We start from the raw sequence: 17864 nt of genomic DNA, 5'->3' as shown, positions 1-17864 counted from the left end.
TTTATTTGGCTTACAGTTCCTAGAAGTTTCAGTCCGTAATTGGCTAACTCCAAGGCAGGGATGACAAACAGGCATGGCAGAGCAGAAACAACATGGCGCACACAAGGTAGCAAAGGGTAACGAGAGTTTAACAGCATCTTCCTGCCCCTTTTATCTTATTCAGACTACCGGGATTAGGGCCATGCCAAACTGCATGTTGTAGTTTAGTAATCACACGCCCTTAACCCCAGCATCACACATTCCAGATTCAACTGCCTCTGAAAAAGAAAGTCCCACCTCATCTGCATGAGGCTTTGGGGGGACATCTAAACACAAACCATAACACTTAGGTAAGAGGACTGCTGCAAATTCAAGGCCAGCCAGGCCTATACAGTAAGTTCAAGGCCAGCCTGAACTACTTAGTGAGACTCTGTCTCAAAAAAAAAAAAAAAAAATCAAGAGGGAAGAACCAAGAATTTTGCACCTGAAAACTGTGATAAATGTCAGCAGTCTGCTAATAACTGCCATTTTCAGGTTTCAAATCAGTTGTAAATACAGGAAAACCTTTTTGTCCTACAAAATTAAAGGCCTGTAGCTAATGTCTATAGTGGATATTAGTCAGAGCATTTTTTTCTTAAATAATCTTGTTTGAGTCTCATGGTAGCGTTAATAATATATGGTGGTTCCAAAACATGACAGTGAGTTTGATGGCTGAATTTGTAACCCCCTTGTTAATGTGATAATTTTTGTACGTTTGGTTTAGTTTGGTTTGGTGTGGTTTGGTTTTTTGCAGTGCTGGGGATCCAACTCAGGGCCTCACATGGCAGACGAGCACTCTACCTCTGAGCTATATCCCAACTCCATATTTTTGTATTCTTTAAGTATTCTCATGAGCATTTTCTACAACTGTAAATATGGCCATTTTTTCAAATAAAATCTTTTAAAAACAATAAAATAACTTAGATGATTCAAAAAACCCACAAAAAACCTGTGATAAACAAGATCCAGCACTCTGTAAACCTTTTTAAACAAATATATACAACCCAATACTAACAGATACAGAGTTACACTATGAGTTGTTTGAGTTCATATGGCTAGGTGACACCTCTTTCATGAACCTAGCAAAATGGAAACTCAAAGCCATCAGTAAGATTTCCTTATAGTTAAAAAGGTAAGGGCCGGGGATTTAGCTCAGCGGTTCTGCCACCTGACTCAGAAGTGCAAGGACCCAAATTCGATCCCTGGTACAAAAAAAAACAGAAACAAAAACAAAAAACCATGAAAAAGGTAAATACACTCAATAAACTCATGAAGAAAATTCAATCTGTTAGACTTGTGTTCTCAATTACTTTATTAAAATCAAGCAAGCCGAGGATGTAGCTCAGTGGCATAGTGCCTGCCTGGCAAGTGAGAGGTCCTAAGTTCAATCCCTGGTACCAAAAAATAAATAAGTAAATAAATAAAATCAAGCAATTACTATATATATTGTTAGAAAAATAAACCAAATGAATGTTCTGAAATGCATATACATTACCTAAAAATCCAAGTTTTTTTTAAAGCCAATCATATTTCACCAGATACCAATTAAAACTCACGCCACTCAGATATGTCATGTAGCCATTTTCTTTCTTTCTTTCTTTTTTTTTTAAAGGGGAAAGGGTTTATTTAGCTTACAGTTTGTAGAGGTTTCAGTCCATAATCAGCTGGCTCCAAGGCAGAGATGGCAAACAGGCTTCACAGAGGAGAAACAACATGGCGCACAGAAGGTAGCAAAGGTAACAAGGCTGAAGCCATTATGTCTTTGAAATAGACTCAGTGAACCTAGACTTACCTGTAGTAATGGCTCGATGGAACTGATGCATGTCTTCACCTGACAGCTCCTGGGCTACCTGTAATATTTTTTGTCTGACACCATCCAATTTAATTTCTGACTCCGTCAATATTTCTTCCACATCAGGTGCACTATAATCAAGATATTGGGAACTTTTAGAACATCAGGCAGATGCTTTGACAATGAAAAATTGAAATAATCTATCAACATAGGACTAATTAAGTACCTGTATTTGGATACTTCTAACTTATCTCTATAACTGTACTTTATTAGTAGTATGTAAAAACATGGAAAATGCTATAGCACACTGTTAAGTGAAAAAAACAAATACACAAAAATTGCATGTATAGAGTGATCACAATTAAAGTATGACATCTCTAGATGTCTATTTTCAGTCAAGATAGAGTAACATGGAATAGATTTATCCTCCCACTTTAAACAACTAGACAGATAAAATAAGTAGACAAAATAATGGTTTCAGATACTGGATTAAGGTAGCATGAACAGTGATGAGAGAGGGGTGCACACATCCTATGACTGTTCCATCTTATGGCTTGGCATTCCCAAGTGAAGGTGTGAGGACAGGAAACAGATGGACCCTGAAGTCTGCCTGAGTTGAAAACAACGACTTGGGAGTGGGCAAGACAACTAAATGTGCAAGGCAGAATAACAGTGGGGAGAAAACTATAGAAAAAGCATGTCAGAGTTCTACTCAAGAGACTCCCTCCAGTCTTTGGCTGAACATGATCACTGCAGCAGGCATGTGAGTAAACAGGCTGGAAAGAGATCCCGCCCCAAGTAGGAAGAGCAATTCCTACAGCTTACAGAACCACAAAGAGCTAATCCATCACTAGCAGAATTGCACTATAAAACACACTGAAGAAAGTTCTTTAGGCAAAAGTAAAATGATTCCAGATGGAAATTTCACTCTATATAGAAAGGGTAAGCAACATCATCAGAAACTATAACTACATGGATGTATGTCTGGCTTTTTCTTTTCTGGCACCAGGGATGGAACTTAGGACCTTGCACTTGTGAGGCAGGTGCAGCACCACTGAGCTACATCCCTGGTCTGGGTTTTTTTTTTTAAGTGGTACTGGGGATTAAACCCAGGACTCTTGCACTAAGCCATATCCCTACTCTTAATTTTTTTCTGAAACGAAATCTCACTACATAGCCCAGGCTGGCCTCAAACTTGCTGTGATCCTCGTGCCTCGGCCTTCCAAGTATAGGATTACAGGCATGTGCTACCATACCAACCCTTTTTTATTTTTATTTTGAGACAGGGTCTTGCTAAGTCACTAAGTTGTCCAGGCTGGGTTCAAACGTGTGATTGTCCTGTCTCAGTCTCCCATAGTGCTAGGATTAAAGGTCAGTGCCACCACACCCAGTTTTTTTTTTTAATCATGTTGCTTAAAGTAAAAATAATACTGTAATGTACTGTTAGGACATAACAAATATAGAACATGAACTACAACAGCAGCACAAGAGACTAGGCTAGCAGGAGAGAAATAAAAAAGGAAGTTTATACTATTATAAGGTTCTTACACTACCTTTGAAATGATGTGCAAGCAGTCCTTACTTTGCAAGGCACTGTGTTCACTGAAACTTGTGCACTTCAACACTGTGACTTTGGCTTGCAAAGAAACTGCTACAAAGAACAATACAGTCATGGGCCAGGTATGGTGGCACATGCCTATGATCCCAGCACTTAGGAGGCTGAGGCAGGAGGACTGCCATGAGTTTGAGGCTATTCTGGGATCCATAATAAGTTCAAAGCCAGCCAGGACTACATAGGAGATCCTGTCTCAAGACCAGTCTAGACTTCACAGTGAAACCGTGTCTCAAAACAAACAAACCAAAGCAGAGTCTTGGTTCTGATCTGCATGAGTTTCTGTTAACACAGTACTGTGTGAGTGAGAATGGCTAAGGGTGGTAAGATGTATGCTACACACCATAAGGCCACCACTACAAAAATGAAACGGAAAGGTACAGCTAGTAAGTCAAAAAGTAAGGTAAAAGGGATAGAAAAAAATCCAAAATGAGGCAGAAAAAGAGAGAAATGGTTGGTAGATTTAACTCTACCTATATCAATAATCACACCAAGTACAAATATTGTAAGCACATACACTAATAGGCAGAGTGTATCAGAATGGAGTAAAAAAAGCAAGAAATTCACTTTAGATATAGACACAGACAGATTAAAAATAAAATGATGAAAAGACATGTACCTCATTAACATTAACCAAAAGAAAATAGGAGTGCTATATTATTATCAAATTTCAGAGCAAAGACTATTTCTAGGGATACCATTATAATAATAAAAGCTTCACAATACATGAAACAATTAAGTAACAGAACCTCAGGCCAGGTGTGGTGGCGCACTCCTGTAATTCCAGCACTTGGAAGGCTGAGGCAGGAGGATAGCCACGAGTTCAAGGACAGGCTGGGCTAAACAGTGAGTTCAAAACCATGTCCCAAAAAACAAACAAACAAACAAACAAAAGAACCTCAAGGGAAAATAGACAAGTCCACAATGACATCCAAGAGTTCAACAACTCTCTCTTAATAACTGACAAAACAAACAAACAAACAAAACAACAAAAAAACCCTGACAAAACAAGTATACAGAAAATCAGTAAGGACATAGATGACTTGAACATTACAATTTGATTTAACTGATATTTATAGAACACTCCATTATACAACACTCCATCCAACAACAGTAAAATATATATTCTTCTAAAGTACACACATTTACCAGACAGACCCCACTGCCTGACAAAAAGCATGTCTCAGTCTCTTGTTGCAGCAACACGAGTGGGAGCACCAGGAGCTCAGGCGCAGAGTAAGACACACTGCGTTATTTTAAGAAAATGGCAGAAAAGCCAAAGGTAGGGGAAACAGCCAGGTTAGGAAAGGCCGAGCTAAAGAAGACCAAGATGTAGAAGAAAACCTTGGCGACCAAAGAGAACACTGAGCAGGAAAGGCAGAGTTAAGAGAGCCTAGAGGGTTCCAAGACCCCCAGTCATGATGTAGAAGGACACTAACCACAAACTACACCATGAACCTGGGCCCTCCGCACAGATGCCACCGGTCTATGGGTCTCTGAGGGAACCCCCGAGTCAGACCGCCAAATTCCCCAGTTTGCCTTGGGATATTATAGAAAGTTATTTGAATTTATATAATGAATGAAAATAAAGCATACCTCAAAAAAATAAATTCTACATATATCAGTAAATTACACAATATATATACATAAATTTAAAAGGATTCAAAGCATAAAATAAAGTATGTTCTCTGACCATAATGGAACTAAATTAGAAATCATTACCAGAAAGATATATCTGGACCAGGCTTGGTAGTGCAAGCCTGTAATCCCAGCAGTACTCAAGAGGCTTAGGCAGGGTGATTACAAGTTTGAGGCCAGCCTGGGCTATATAGAGGGTTCAGGGACAGTTTAGACTATATAGCAAGACCCTATCTCAAAAGAAAGAGGGAAAGGGGTAAGGAAGAAAAGGAGGGAGATCGATCCCCGGTACCAAAAAAAAAAAAAAAAAAAGAATTATGATGTGCTATGTACATGTACCAACTCCCTATGATGAATGTAATCATTATGTACTACAAAGGTACTATCAAAACTTCTTTAAATTAAAAAATAAAAACCAGATTAAAAATTCTGCAAAAAAAGTAAAAGAAAAGGCTAACAAGTGTCACATTCCAATAAATCTATGTATGGTAAATTGCTTCCACTTAATGAAATAAAAATTAAAGTAGACTAGAGAATTATCTAAAGTATTTTAAGTTAGAGCTGGAGGTATACAGTGGTACCTACCTTGGTTCACAAACTTAATTCTTCACGAGATTCTGGGTGCAAACTGAACTGGACAAGAACTAAATCAAATTTCCTCATTAGGTCAACATTGCAGCCAACCATCGAATTTTATTTGGTCCTCATCCAACTTGGTTTCCAACCAGAATCATGGAAATAATTCAATTCGTGAACCAAAGTACTACTGTAGTTCATGGCAGAGTGCTTACCTACCATGTGCAAGGCCCTGGGTTCCTTTCCTAGCACCAAAACAACAAGTCTTAGGCCAGGAGTGGTGGTACATGCCTATAATCCCAATAGGCAAGAGTCTGAGGCAGAAAGATCCCTGCAAGTTCAAGCCCAGCATGGGCTATACAGTGAGTTCAAGGCCAGACTGATATACACAGTAAGACCCTGACTCAAAAACCCAAAAAAAAAAAAAAAAAAAGTTTGAAGTTACTGAATGAATATGTGGTGCAAAGCAAATCACAGCCACATCTCTGAAGGCACCTGGAATTTTAAGTGGAATCTTTTGGGAGAAAGACCTAGACAAATGAGCTGGGGAGTTGAGGGCAGACACCTTCTATCCCACAGGGAATAGAGAAGCAATGGAAGCTGGTCACATGAGATATAAGAACAAAGCAAAGAAAGAAGACAATAAAATATCAAAGAGTTTAAGGTAGTTTCTTTTACTTGTAGTCAAGACCATCTAGCCGGAGATTTAGCTCAGTGGTTCTGGTGGCTGCCTTGCAAGTGCAAGGTCATGAGTTCAATCCCTGGTACCGAAAAAAAAAAAAAAAAAAAAAGACCATCTATCAAATATAGACAGACAAGGGCCAGGGATTTAGCTCAGTGGTTTCGCCGCCTGCTTTGCAAGCACAAGGACTCGAGTTCGATCCCCAGTACCAAAAACAAAAACAAATACAGACAGACTGCCTGGAAAAATAAGACAGTCTAGTGCTAGTAAGAGAAAATACAAGAAAAAGAATGTCACAAAGATGAAAGAAGAGCAGCTTCCAAAGAGAAATTAGGCAGTTAACAGCATTGTAAAATGTAAAATAACAACAGAGTGTACACAAGACTTAATGATATGAAAAAGTAGCATGAACAATTTCAATAGTTAAGATGCAGAAAGAACACAATGAGCTGAAAAATGAACAATTAACCAGATTTCAATATTGATCTAGTATTAAAATTTTCACATATATCACCCAAGTAAGACTTTAATGTGGGCCGGGGATTTAGCTCAGTGGTTCTGCCGCCTGCCTCACAAGCCCAAGGTCCCAAGGTCAATCCCTGGTATCAAAAAAACAAAACAAAACAAAAAATTTAATGTAATAGGCTCTAACAATCCAAATTTTTTTAATAATACAAATTTTAATTTTATATTTTATCTTATTTTTTTTTGTTTTTGCTTTTTGAGATAGGGTCTTGCTATTATTTGAGGCTGGCCCTGAACTCACTATGTAATACAGGCTGGTCTTGAACTCACTGCAATTCTCCGGCCTCAGCCTCCCAAGTGCTGGGATTACAGGTGTACGCCCCCATGCCCAGCCCAAAATTTAATGGTTTTTTCAAACAACAGCTATACCATAATGATAACACAACATAAAATCCCTAACTACTCCACAAGTAAGAATTTTTCCTCTTGTTTTTATTAAAATATTTAACAAATGTTGAAAAGGTGTACTCACCTTGTAATCCTATGGAGGAGAAAAATTGTCCTTTTGCTTTCAACAGTTATATCTCGGCTGAGCTTCACTAGTCTCTCATATTTGTCATGCCTTGCATCCAGCTCCTGCTGAAACGCTAAGCACACGTGATCTCAACTTTAAACGCGCAATCTTCACTCAACCACCCAACACATAGGATGAAAACCGCTCAGCTCAAGGTGAATGCAAACTAAGGTTGCAGTTAGCTGCCTCCATTTAAGGCAGAGCACAAGCAGAACATGGTGGTCATGACACTAATTCTCAAAACAGAGAAAACTGCACATTATCCTCTAATAGTTTTCTATAAACGCCAATGATACACAGAAACACATAACTCCTGACTCCTTGGTAGTTTGTAGAAAATTTGTAAATTGCATTATAGTAGCCCTACTGTATTAAAATATACAAAGGTCATTAAATAAATGCAGGAATTTCATCTCAATTTTTAGAAAGCTAAAAATTATGACTATCATACTTAAATATTCACCAACCACACAATATATAACGTGAAATACACATTATTTTACCACAGTACTGAATATAAAACTGTAAAATACTTGACAAATATTAAACTATTTTAAGACAGTAAAGAGGGAAAACAAATTTAAAATGTACAACCACTCTGTAAGTTGGTCTTCTTATAATTAACTAGAGGACTAGATCATAGAATATTCTGTAATCAATACAAAGTTGGTGGGCCAGGGATGTAGCTCAGTAGCGCCGTGACTGCCTGCCAAGTGCAAGGTCCTGAGTTTGATTCCCAGTACAAAAAAAAAAAACTGCAGCAAAGTTTGTCTGAAAATGATTAGTAAAACACATCAAAATAGCTGGGCGAGTTCCATCCCTGTACCAAAAAGAAAAAAGAAAATAGCTGGGCATGGTGGCACACACCTGTAATCCCAGCACTTGGGAGGCTGAGGCAGGAGGATTGCTGTGAGTTCAAGGTCAGCCTGGGCTACACAGTTCAATGCCAGCCTGAACTACACAGTGAGACCCTGTCTCAAAAAAAAAAAAAAAAAAAAAAAATCAAAATTTTAGTAAGGCCTAGCACAGTGGCACATGCCTGTAATCCCAGATACATGAAAGGCTGAGGCAGGAGGGTTTCAAGTTTGAGTCCAACAGAGGCAACTTATGAAGACTCTGTCTTGAAATTTAAAAAATAAAAAGGGCTAGGCATGTAACATGTAGCAAAAGTCCTAGGTTCAATTCCCTAAAAACAACAATTAAAAAAAACTTTAGTAAGGCTACCCCAAAAAACAATAAAAAACAACTTTAGTAAGGCTAGGCATAGGTCAGATGAAAACTGAGTCAAAGAAGTCAGAAATCAAAGAGGAGAATGGGGAACAGGCAAAAACTAAGAAGTAAGAGTTTCCGAGAGGAAAAGGTTCAATGTAGGTTGTGATATCCACCCAGCTTATATATTATTCTTAATGCCTCAGCACTTTGCATAGAAATTGCCAGGGATGGTGGCGCATGCTGTACTCCCAGCACTTGGGAGGCTGAGGCAGAAGGACTCCCATGAGTTAGAGGCCAGTCTGGGCTATATAACAAGACCCTGTCTCTAAAAAGGAAAAAAAAAGAAAAAGAAATTAATCTTCAACCTGTCAAACTGTTAAAGAGACATTGAGTCCCCCACAATACCTAGAGAGAAGAAAGAGAAGCCAGCCTGGGCTAAACAGTGAGTTCAAACCCAGCCTGAACTATGTAGTGAGACCCTATCTCAAAAAAAACAAACAAAAAGAAACTATGGAATGGAATGTTTCTGTTTATATCTATTAAATATAATTGTCAATCTGTTTACCTTTTATATTAATTTTAATCTCTTCTGCTCAATTGGTTTTAGTCTTAAATATTGGGATTAAAGGTTTTAATTCTAATCAACTTTATTTATAGAAAGACTGATTTAAGACTCCCAAAGAGTTTTTTTTTTGGTACTGAGAACCGAACTCGGGTCCTCGAGCTTGCGCAGCAGGCGGTAAAACCACTGAGCTAAATCCCTAGCCCCCCAATTTTTTTTTTTGGTACCAGGGATCGAACTCAGGACCTTGTGCTTTTGAGGCAGGCACCAGAACCACTGAGTTAAATCCCCGGCCCCCAAAGTTTTTTTTTAAATAAAAAACTTCATTATTTCCATAATCTGATGTTTCAGCCTCAAATGATTTTTACTAAAATTTTTAACAGATACAATAACTTATTTTATTACTTTTCAAAAGACGTGCTGTTATAAGTATATACCTATAATGCAGCAAAAGATGTATTAAATAAATTTAAGTGTCAATCCTTTCTGGAACACAAATGCCCTTTCATACAAAAAAATACATATACATACATACACAGACAGATAACATGTGATAAAACAGTACAATGTTGGGCCGGGCATTTGGCTCAGTGGTTTGGTCACCTGCTGAGCAAGCACAAGGACCCGAGTTCGATGCCCAGTACCAAAAAAAAAAGAATGGAAAACAGTACAATGTCTCTAGACACACCAGATCATCTATAGGAAAATAAATCTGCAGAATCCAGAATGTTTAAATAGTAAATTTGTGACTCTAAAATGGTAACTTCTCCACTTGTTCTCTCCCAGCTCATGAGTCAGCTACTGTCTTCTTGCTGGTCCTCTAAGCTTGTACCTTTCTTTTGTTGTTGCTGATGATGACTTTTATATTTTTCACTACTTCTCTTATATATCTGTTTGTACCTTTTTTTGGTACAAGGAATCAAACTCAGGGTCTCACACTTGCCAGGAAGGCATTGTGCAGTTGAGCTACATCCCTGGCCCGTTTGTACCTTTCTTGATGCCTCTACTTTTGCTATTACATCTCTCAAACACCATTCCCACTGTTCATCTCATGATTCATACTTCATCTCTCAGATGCTCAAAGATAGCATAAATATCACCTGCCTCCCTCTCATGTACTCCCATTCCCTTCTCTATTATCTCCCAGAATTTATCCTTCACTAGTTAAAATTATATTGTTTATCTACATATTTACTTATTAACCATAATCCCCAATAGAACTAAGCTTGATGAAAAATAACTTCTTCCCAACTGTATACTCTGAGCATTGAACAGTGTAAATTCTCAGAAAACTTGCTGATTTTTGTTTTGGGGAGTGTTTAAGTACTGGGGGTCAAACCTAGGGTCTTCACACCAAACTACATCCCCAGCACGTTTTGATTTTTTTTGAGACAGTATCTCACTAAGTTGCTACAATACCCAGGATGGGCTCGAATTTGCAATCCTGCTGCCTCAGATTCCCAAAGCAATGGGATTAAAAGTGTTCACCACTGTGCCCAGCTCAGAAAATATCTCTTGAATAAACTATTTAAAGCCATAAGTGGTACAACATACTTGGTAAGAGTGTATGCTGTAGTCTGAAGTAAACCTTATTTGTAACTAGGGGTGTACAAACTTCTGGGAATTAAATTTTTAAAAAAAGAACTGCAAACCCATGAGCACCCTAAACATCACCCCATAACATAGAATGATCAATGTATCTTACTTACTCAATTAGCTGCTTAGCTATCACTTTTCCAAATATATGCTACTGCTGCTAGAATTACTAAAATATAAATCACTTAAGTTAGTAATATAAATGGATTTAAAGCATTGCTCAATGTTAGTAAATTACCTTCACCACTGTTGTACTAATCTGTTACCTTGGTATCTGTACTACAGAAAAGCTTCCTGCTTGACTGGTCTGTTTCCAAACACCCTTCCTTTATACAGCTGCCAAAGAGGTATAAATGTTATATATATGTATGTATATGTGTGTATATATATATAGAGAGAGAGAATATATATATATATATATATATATATATATATATATATTTTTTTTTTTTTTTTTAAGACTCTCTACATAAGGCCTTTAATAATCTGGACTCCTGACATCCCCCCAAGAAGGACTCATCAGCTCTTACAGAGTATTCCAGCCAGGGAAGCATAGCTTGAATCTAATCATGAGGAAATAATCAAATCCAAGTGGAAGAATATTCTGTAAAATAAGGCCAGTAGTCTTCAACATTCATTGTCAGAAAAATACATGGAAAGACTGAAAAACTGTTCCTGAGTCCAGAAAACTAAAAGGACATGAGAAGGAAAGGTAGTATGTGATCCTACAGTAGACACTACAGATACTGGACTAGAGGGAGCAAATGCTAGAAAGGATACTTGGGACTATTGTCCAAACAAGCACCATAGATTAAAGTACTGCATCTGTGTTAAGTCCCCTGAAATTAATAGTAGCACTAAGGTTACATAAAAGAATGCCCTTATTCCTAGGAAATGTACTCTGAAGGATTAAAGGTAAAGGAGTAGGGCCGGGGATTTAACTCAGTGGTTCCAGAGCCAGCCTCAAAAGCTCAAGGTCCCAAGTTCGATCCCCAGTACCAAAAAAAAAAAAAAAAAAAAAAAAAAAAAGGTTAAGGTGGTAAATTTTGGGCTGGGGATTTAGCTCAGTGGTTTTACTGCGTGCTGCGCAAGCGCAAAGACCCGGTACCAAAAAAAAAGGTAAAGGAGTATGACGAATGCAACTTATTCACAAGTGATTCTGAAAAAAGGGTGTACACAGATAAATTTACATATAGAAAGATTAATAAAGCAAAACTGGCATAAAACCTATATAGAAGTTATTACTTTTCCAATTATACTATCCTTTTTTTTGGTACCAGGGATCAAACTCAGGTCCTTGCACTTGTGAGGCAGGCGGCGGAACCCCTGAGCTAAATCCCTGGCCCTCTTTTTTTTTTTTGAGACAGTCTGGCTATGTAGTTCAGCTGGCCTTGAACTCATGGCAATCCTCCTGCCTCAGCCTCCCGAGTACTGGGATTACAGGCAAGTGCTACCACACCTGGCCTCAAATTTTTAAAATAAAGAACAATTCTAAATAAAAAGTTAATTAAATGAAATAAATCAGATATACAAACTTAAAATATTGCATGGTTTCTCTTACATGAGAAACCCAAAGTATGAATAAAGAACAAAATAAATGATATATAATAGGAAACAAGGAGATAAGATTTTTTGCAAATGAGAAGGGGCCAAGAGACAGAAGGAGGGAAAAGGGAAATAAAAGAATTAAGATGAGCTAGTGCAGGGGATTTAGCTCAGTGGTTCCGCCACCTGCCTCGCAAGCAGAAGGTCCTGAGTTTGATCCCTGGTACCAAAAAAAACAACAAAGAAATTGACAGAGAAAATGTGGTTTTTATACATAATGGAGTAGTACTCTGTCATAAAGAAGGATAAATCTGAGTTATTTGTAGAAAAATACATGCATATTGACACTAATGTTCAGTGAAATAAATCAGATGCACAACCCAATAAGCATTACATGGTTTCTCTTATGAGACACCCAAAATATAAAGAACAAAATAAAACACCTAACAGGGAAAAATGAAAAGGACAAAACCATACTGTATTATTTCTGAAGCACTTGGTATATGTGCTGCCGAAGCGAGCACTATTTCTGAAGCACTTGGAAATCAAAGAGTCTGTTAGTAACCAAATTATTCTTAAGTACAAGTGTTCCTTTAACTGGGTACATAATGTAAGAGATCATTTGCCCTAATAAACAAGATCATGATCACAAAATGAGGACACTTAACTGCTTACAAAATTATTCTTTTACAAGATGACTTTCAATTATCCCTCTAAGATTAGGCTTTTAAATTACCTTGCCAAGTTCGATTCCCGGTACCAAAAAATAAATAAATAAATAAATTACCTTGCCAAATACAATATAAATTTCTCCCAAAAAGTCAGATATTTTAACTTTATAACTTTTCCCCATTCTTTGTGTTTGTCATTCTTTTTTCAGCTTTACTGAGATACAACTGACAAAAACTGTATATGTATATAGCATGTGAAGCCAGGCATGGTGCTCTAAGCCTGTAATCCCACCACTCGGGAGAATGAAGCAGAATTACCTTCAGTTCAAGGCCAGCCTGAACTATGTGGTGAGACTTTGTCTCAAAAAAAACAAAATAAAATATACAATGTCATGTTTCAATATATAGAGTCCACCAAAAAAAATGTATCCACACTTCAGGAAAAGAAAAATAGTATGATGTTTTTTCAAAAGATGGTGTTACCTACAGATGGGGATCCTAGAGGATGTCGTATATCTCAGAAAACCCACAATACTGCTGGCCCTTAGAGAAGAAATTGAAAATGCATGTGCAGCAATCTCAATGGACCAAGGTTACCCAAGCAGCAGTTCATATTAACAAATGTCTGAAAGCTAATGGCCACCACTTTGTTGTAACTGTAGAGCCCAATGTAACTTGTACTGATTTCATGATGTCTCAGTAAATTTAGTACTAACATATTTATACACGTTTTTCTTTTCTTGAAGTGTGTATACATTCTTTGACAGTCTCTAGGGCTGGAGATTTAGCTCAGTGGTTCAGGTGCCTGCCTCACAAACACAAGGTCCCAAGTTTGATCCCCGCTACCAAAAAAAAACTAAACTACTAACAGCATTACTATGGACATTTTAGGGCCAGGGATTTAGTTCAGTGGTTCCACCGCCTGCCTCGCAAGCTCAAGGTCCTGAGTTCGATCCCTGGTACCCAAAAAAAAAAAAAAAGTTCATGATGGACTCTGTATACTTTGTGAAATTATTATCGTTACCAAGCTAATTAACATATTTATCACCTCATAGTTATCTTTATTTTGTAGCTGAGAACATTTAACATCTACTCATGGAGCAAATTTCAAGTATAAACTTTCTGAATTCTCTAGCCCTAGTTGTTTAAATACTCAAAAGCCACTTAACTCTCTTAGAAATTATTTTATTTCAGAAGCATTTTCACTCTAAAGCCCAAGGATACTGCCTGGCTTACAGAAAACCAATAGATATATTCTGCATAGATTAAAAAATAAGAACTTAAATAAACTTTTAGCCAAATTATTATGTGGCAAGGACCTTAATATATCTGGTCTTTTATTTCTGAGACAATTAGGACAGGATTTTCTCTAATATTTCAAGATTATAAACACATATTGTTTATTTTGAACACTTTAGTGAACTCCATGAGATAGATAATATAGGGGATGTAGCTCAGTGGCACCGCACCTGCCTGATAAGCACAAGGCCCTGAGTTTGATCTCCAGTCCAAGGCAGGAAAAAAATAGATAATATACAATTCCGATCCTCAAAGAGCTCAGTTCAGTATGAGACAGATATAAACAAAATGTGATCATGCTATACTATATGTAAAAGGTCTAGGAGAGAAGACACTCAATAAGTATCTCTGGACTAATGGATGAGTAACAGATAAATCTAACGTTTATCATCAAAAAGCCACTAGAGCTCAGACTGAAGAAAACTATGGTCCACCAAACAGGTATGGGGACACTATATTCATTAGAAGAAACTCAGAACTGAAAAGAACTTTTCATGCACAGTCAGGTAGAAACATAAAACAGCAAAATAGGACCGGGGATTTAGCTCAGTGGTTCCGCCACCTGCCTCACAAGCACAAGGTCCCAAGTTCAATCCCCAGTACAAAAAATTAGTAAAACAGCAAAATAAGCTGGAAACAAGCAACTCTGTAAGGAGTGGAGTCTAAGGATGGGGAACACCTGACCCACTGCAGTTCTTTCACTCTGTACTGTAGACAGCTTATCAAAGTGTTCACTGCTGCTAGGATTTAGCTCAGTGGTTCCAGTGCCTGCCTCGAAAGCGCAAGGTCCCGAGCTCAAACCCCAGTACCAAAAAAAAAAAAAAACCCAACAAAATGTTCACTGCTAAGTTACAGCTAGTGTTCTGAAACCTATGAAGATCACTTGTGGGTACTGTGTTGGTTTTCAAGTATGTTCACAATTTGTACGAGACTCTATCACTTTTAAGATGTGGGAACTAATTCCCTTGCCCTTAAAGGAGCATTTTTTTTTGTTTGGTTCTTTTTTTTTTGGTACTGGGGATCGAACTCCAGTCCTTGCACTTGCGCAGCAAGGGGCGAAACCACTGAGCTAAATCCCCAGCCCAAAAGAAGCATTTTTAAACTGCCTTGCTTGTAACAAATTAGTGTAGCAAAAGAGACTGTATTGTGTTTGAGCTTAGCACACAAGCAGATTGTGGGTTTTGTCTGCTAGGGGAAGTCAGATGCCACACACAAGGACAATCAAGCAGCTCTACAGAGAGGAGAAAGGACAATCAAGGAGCTCTACAGAGAGTTTAGGCTGCAAGCAGGTCTAAATTCTCAACAGCTGGGGTACCTCCCTCCCCAACCCAACCTTCAGATGACTCCAAGTCAGAATCAACCAAGCACCTCCCAGACTGCTGAACCATAGGTATAGGATAGCAGATAGAGGTGGACAAAAGATTGAGGGTTGTTTTTGTTTTGGCTTTTGGTTTTTGGGTTTTTTTGGTACCAAGGATCGAACTCAGATCCTTGTGCTTATGAGGCAGGTGGCAGAACCACTGAGCTAAATCCCCCGCCCATTTTGGCTTTCCTAAACAGTCTCACTATGTAGTTCAGGCTGACCTTGAGCTGACAGTGATCTTCCGGCCTCGGCCTCCTAAGAGCTGGGATTACAGGCATGAGCCATCTCGGAGTTTTTAAGTTACCAACTCAAAAGGCTGTAAAAATGGGGACTGTGAAAATACACGTGCACATATGTAAGATTTATTAGTAATAGTTCCTAGTATGTGGAAAGTGCAATGTCAAAACATCTTCAAAATCTAGTTAACAAAACTAATACATTCTAAATATAAATATATGTCAGTAAACGATGGATGACACAGTATCAGGTACAGGACAAACTTTAAGTATATGGCATGCCTAATACTAACATTCAAATGTTACCTTGTGAAACTGTTAACCTGTTTACTAATGTTAATGTCTACCTTAAGAGGACAAAAGTTAAGGTCTTTGGATACCAGACTTTCAGGGCAAATCTAGCACATTCACAAAATATCCAAGAAAATAAGGTTTCTCATTTGAATATCCTAAATTCTTAAGGGCTATTTTCTTGTGCAGAACATGGCTACGTAATTGTTGTTACAGCCTTTAGCTGGTACTCCCCTTTTAGCCAACTGACAATATGGAGCACTTACATTTGAAGGCCAACATCACGGGAGAAGATGAATTAACATCCTTCCCTTCTCTTCTTTGGTTATGGGGGAAGTTGTCATGCTTCCTCTTCCTGAACCCTCCTGACCCTTATGGAGAAAAGAAAAAGAAAAGCTGGGCAGGTATCTTCCATCATTATGGAGTGTGCACACGAGAAGACAGGCAGACCCTTCCTTCCTTGAAAACCAGACACCACCACCCAACCTCGGGCCCGGCCTTAGAGGCCTCCACGGATTGACAGCAAAAGCGACCCTGTCTTCACCCACCACCCAGGCTTCTCCTAACTGAACCATGACTGGCAGAGAGGCAGCAATACCGAACTGCATGAACGTACAACTCCGAGATTTAAGAAAAAGGGGGTATAAATAAAGCCAATCTTGTGGGGGTGCCCCAGAGTCGCCCCGAGCGTGCAAGGAGAGAGGGCAACCCTCGAAGGTGAGGGGGGAACGCCGCACAAAAGGCCGGAGGGCCGGCCCTCATTTGCTCGAATGCCGCCCCGCGCCGCGGGGACGCCACCTTCTTTGTTGCTCATGTCGGGTCGGCCTTCGCTGAAACGCGCGGACAACGAAAGTGGCGGAGCGAAGGGGACCGCGGGAACCAGCCACTGGTGACCACGCGCAGGTGGGACTGCCAGCGAACGACGTCACCGCACACAGGAAGCAAGCCAACGCGGAGCGGCCGCAACCGGGCGCCGGAACGATCCAGCGGCGCACACTTCCGGCTCTGCCGCCGGCTCGCTCCCCTGGTAGCACACACTTTCTTCTTGAGTCCGCGTTCCAGAGCGCTCCCTCAGTTGCACTCACTTCCGGCCTACGAGCGGGCACCCGCGCGCCGTCCCGGCCACTAACCCTTCAGTGTAACATCCTGGCAATCCCGCGTGGTGGGTCCTCGGCGGCAGTGGTGAGCGACCCAAGCCTCCCCGCGCGGTGTGTGACGTCTAGCAAGCCGACGGAGGCCTCGCGACCCCAGCGGCCTGCGGAGTCTGGAGCTTTTGAGAGCCAAGTGGCGAGAGTGCGCAGACTAGGAAGGACGAAGCCTTCCCTTCCCGGGGTACTCTTCCTCCTCCGCCACCGCCCTTGCTCTTCTGCTTGGGTGCGCGCGGATTCGCCTCCACTGTGTAATTGATCTATAAAATGAGAGTAACTAGCGTCCGCCTTGTGGGATTGAGGATTAGAGTTTATGTTAAGCTCACTGAAAGTGAGCTTTGAAACCTTTCTCTTTAAAAAGAGAGGTAGAGGGGCCGGGGATTTAGCTCAGTGGTGCTGCCGCCTGCCTTGGAAGCGCAAAGTCCCTAGTTCGATCCCCGATACCAAAAAAACCAAAATTAAAAATAAAAAGAGGTAGAGCAGTCAGTAATGATAGATGTGCACTGCTCATTGGGAGTCTGTTATTATAGACAGGTACTACCTTCTAGATCAATATGCCCATCCTACAGACTTGAGTCCTGACC

At 39.5% G+C, this 17864-nt stretch overlaps 1 protein-coding gene across 3 annotated transcripts in view; it reads right to left on the bottom strand.

Annotated features, from left to right (window-relative positions):
• Positions 1-17480, bottom strand: part of Tsnax (translin associated factor X) — a 38584-nt gene extending 21104 nt beyond the window's left edge. For 2 of the 3 annotated variants that reach the window (XM_004854650.4, XM_004854651.4), the window contains exons 1-4: positions 16931-17128; positions 16399-16503; positions 7316-7430; positions 1811-1941 (exon numbers count right to left, since the gene is read on the bottom strand). In XM_004854650.4, the coding sequence (XP_004854707.1) occupies positions 1811-1941; positions 7316-7430; positions 16399-16503; positions 16931-16946 (367 nt within the window). In that variant the 5' untranslated portion in view covers positions 16947-17128. Of the gene's footprint in view, positions 1-1810; positions 1942-7315; positions 7431-16398; positions 16504-16930; positions 17129-17262 lie in introns of those variants that run through there. The other variant, XM_021266417.2, reaches the window with a different exon arrangement.
• Positions 17481-17864: the final 384 nt, after the last annotated feature.

Source organism: Heterocephalus glaber, unplaced genomic scaffold (genome assembly GCF_053883595.1).
Source record: "Heterocephalus glaber isolate CG9 unplaced genomic scaffold, H.glaber_assembly_v1.0 deba00001472, whole genome shotgun sequence".
Taxonomy (NCBI): Eukaryota; Metazoa; Chordata; class Mammalia; order Rodentia; family Bathyergidae; genus Heterocephalus; species Heterocephalus glaber.
This window is presented reverse-complemented; position numbering and strand designations above follow the sequence as displayed.